At 62.8% G+C, this 2,121-nt stretch overlaps 1 protein-coding gene across 1 annotated transcript in view; it reads right to left on the bottom strand.

The window, feature by feature from the left end:
- Positions 1-389: 389 nt before the first annotated feature.
- MRGBP (MRG domain binding protein) overlaps positions 390-2,121 on the bottom strand; it is a gene marked incomplete at its 5' end in the record, with an annotated part of 3,921 nt that continues 2,189 nt past the window's right edge. Inside the window, 3 exon segments of the mRNA XM_006167036.2 lie at positions 390-1,439; positions 1,690-1,764; positions 1,922-2,003. Of these exon segments, the coding sequence (XP_006167098.2) occupies positions 1,252-1,439; positions 1,690-1,764; positions 1,922-2,003 (345 nt within the window).

Genomic DNA, 2,121 nt, shown 5'->3' with positions numbered 1-2,121 from the left:
GCCGCCGGTCAGCGCTGCCCAGGGCGGTACTGCAGACGGATGGACACAGGCTGTGTCGAGATGAGCAGCTTGGGGAGGTGACTGGCAGGGCAGGCATGTCACTCCTGGCCGTTCACTACGGCAGGGCCTCCCTATGAAGGTGCCACCAGTCTTAAAAAGCGTCTAACAGATAAAAAGCCCCAGTGCCACAGCCAGGGCACACAGGCCTGGGGGCTGCCGGTCAGGTTATCCTGAGGGTACCCCGAGGGGCTGTCACAAAGCAGCTGCCAGGAGCCTGCGGTCTCTGCATACTGCATCGGGCGAGCAGGGGCTATCACCCAGTGTGCCTCCCTCACTGGGCAAACCAGAGCCCCCGCGGAGGAAGAGGGGACTAGCCAGCACCCACAGACTCCAGACGGTGTTCTGGGCTTTAATGTCCCACAGCTGAATGAAAGCGCACTGCCACCACCACGGGGGCCAGTGCCACCCCGGCCGCCCACGGGCCCTCCGCTCACTCAGTTTACAAGGTACGGGGATACAAAAATAACCGCTACAAATCTCTGCATGTGGCATGGGAACAGGAGAAAGGACCTCAGGAGTTGTCCCCTTGGAACAGAACGTCTCAGAAAAAATACAGCGTGAGTCCGACTTTTGCGGCGTTTCCATATCAAATGCTAGTAAAATAGGCTTCTTAGAAATTAAATAGTCAAATATCAACCGAGTTATATACACCCTTACAGTACAAGCGAACGAGGGCAAGGGTCCAGGTGGTTTTCCAGCGGGAGTGCACGCGGGGCGTAGGTGGCACGGTGTCCAGGCTGCACCCTCCTGACGATACCGTCCGCAGAGAGGCTCGCCAAGGGCCACGGAAGAACCACGCAGCCCAGGGAGGACATGCGGGACGGCATGAGGACTTCCTGCTTGCTGACGCGGCCTCTCCTGGCGCAGGCTCTCCTGCAGCGGTGGCAGCCAGGCCAAGTGCCCCAGCACAGTGGCACGAGTCCTGGTTTCGAGGAAGCCGTGGGGCTCAGGAGACACAGCCTGGACTCAGAGCCCTCACCCTGGGGTGGGCCTGGCCTGGTGGGGTGTCCGTTCCAGTCCCAGGTCTGACTGGACACGTGGAAGCCCCGTCGGCTCCCCTGCTGGATGCACGGCACCCGGGGAGCCGAGGGCAGGACGGTCCCGTGGGCTGCAGGGCAGCCAGGGCCAGCTGGCCACCTCTCGGGACCTGGGCCCCTCGCCCTGCGCTGCTGCTGCCCGGGCCGAAGGCATCTATGTTCGGCGCCGCTTGGCGGCGCTGGGGCTGGAGGGGCTGCTGTTTGCGGTCAGGACCTTGTCGGTGACCCGGCTACGCTTACGCTTGTCCGCCCCCTCCTTGCACCCCAGGTCCGAAGAGCTCCTCTCTCTGTCTTTGCCGGACTTCTCTGTGGCTTTCCCCAAGCTCCCTGAGGACGAGAAAACTGAGACACAAGATCACTTGGCTGAGACAGGACACCCAGAACCTTCTCTCGTCTCCCTGTTCGCTGAGCGCAAGACCTGTCTACACACGTGACCTCCGCACCCGAAGGGCTTCCTCCTGGGCCAGAAGCCCCGCGGCCCTAGCCCCTGCACGTCACAGGCTCAGGCTGAGGATCAGCCACGTTGTGTGCGGTGCGGCCCACCCCGTTCAGACCCTGCCCTGCTCTAAGATGCTGTGTGCACCGGGCTTACCGTCGTCGGCCCCACTGTGGGGGTCCACGTCCTCCTTCATCTCCTCCTTCATCTCCTCCTCGATGACCACCTTTCCTGTGGGGAGACGGCCGAGTTCAGGAAGCCCATGGTGCTCGCCGCCCACGTGGGCCTCAGCTTCCTGAGTGCAGGCGGTGGCGGGGTCCGTGGGGACCCTCACACCTGCTCCCGACCGCCCTGCCCGTGGCCCATGCTGGGCCTTGCCACGTCTCACCTTCTCGGACCTCCTGAATGATCTCTTCTGGAAGGACGAAGTTCCTCTCTGGGTTCGGGAACGGAAGAATCTCAGACTCGTGCTGACGCCAAACGTGGCGTTTTAAGGAACAAAGAAGAAAATGCGACTTCAGCACACCCTGACGACCTGGCGCACCAGCCAGGAGCGGCCACGGCGGTGTCCCCGGGCCGGGGCGGGGG

This window comes from Tupaia chinensis, unplaced genomic scaffold (assembly GCF_000334495.1).
Source record: "Tupaia chinensis unplaced genomic scaffold, TupChi_1.0 Scaffold144472_1, whole genome shotgun sequence".
Classification (NCBI taxonomy): Eukaryota; Metazoa; Chordata; class Mammalia; order Scandentia; family Tupaiidae; genus Tupaia; species Tupaia belangeri.
This window is presented reverse-complemented; position numbering and strand designations above follow the sequence as displayed.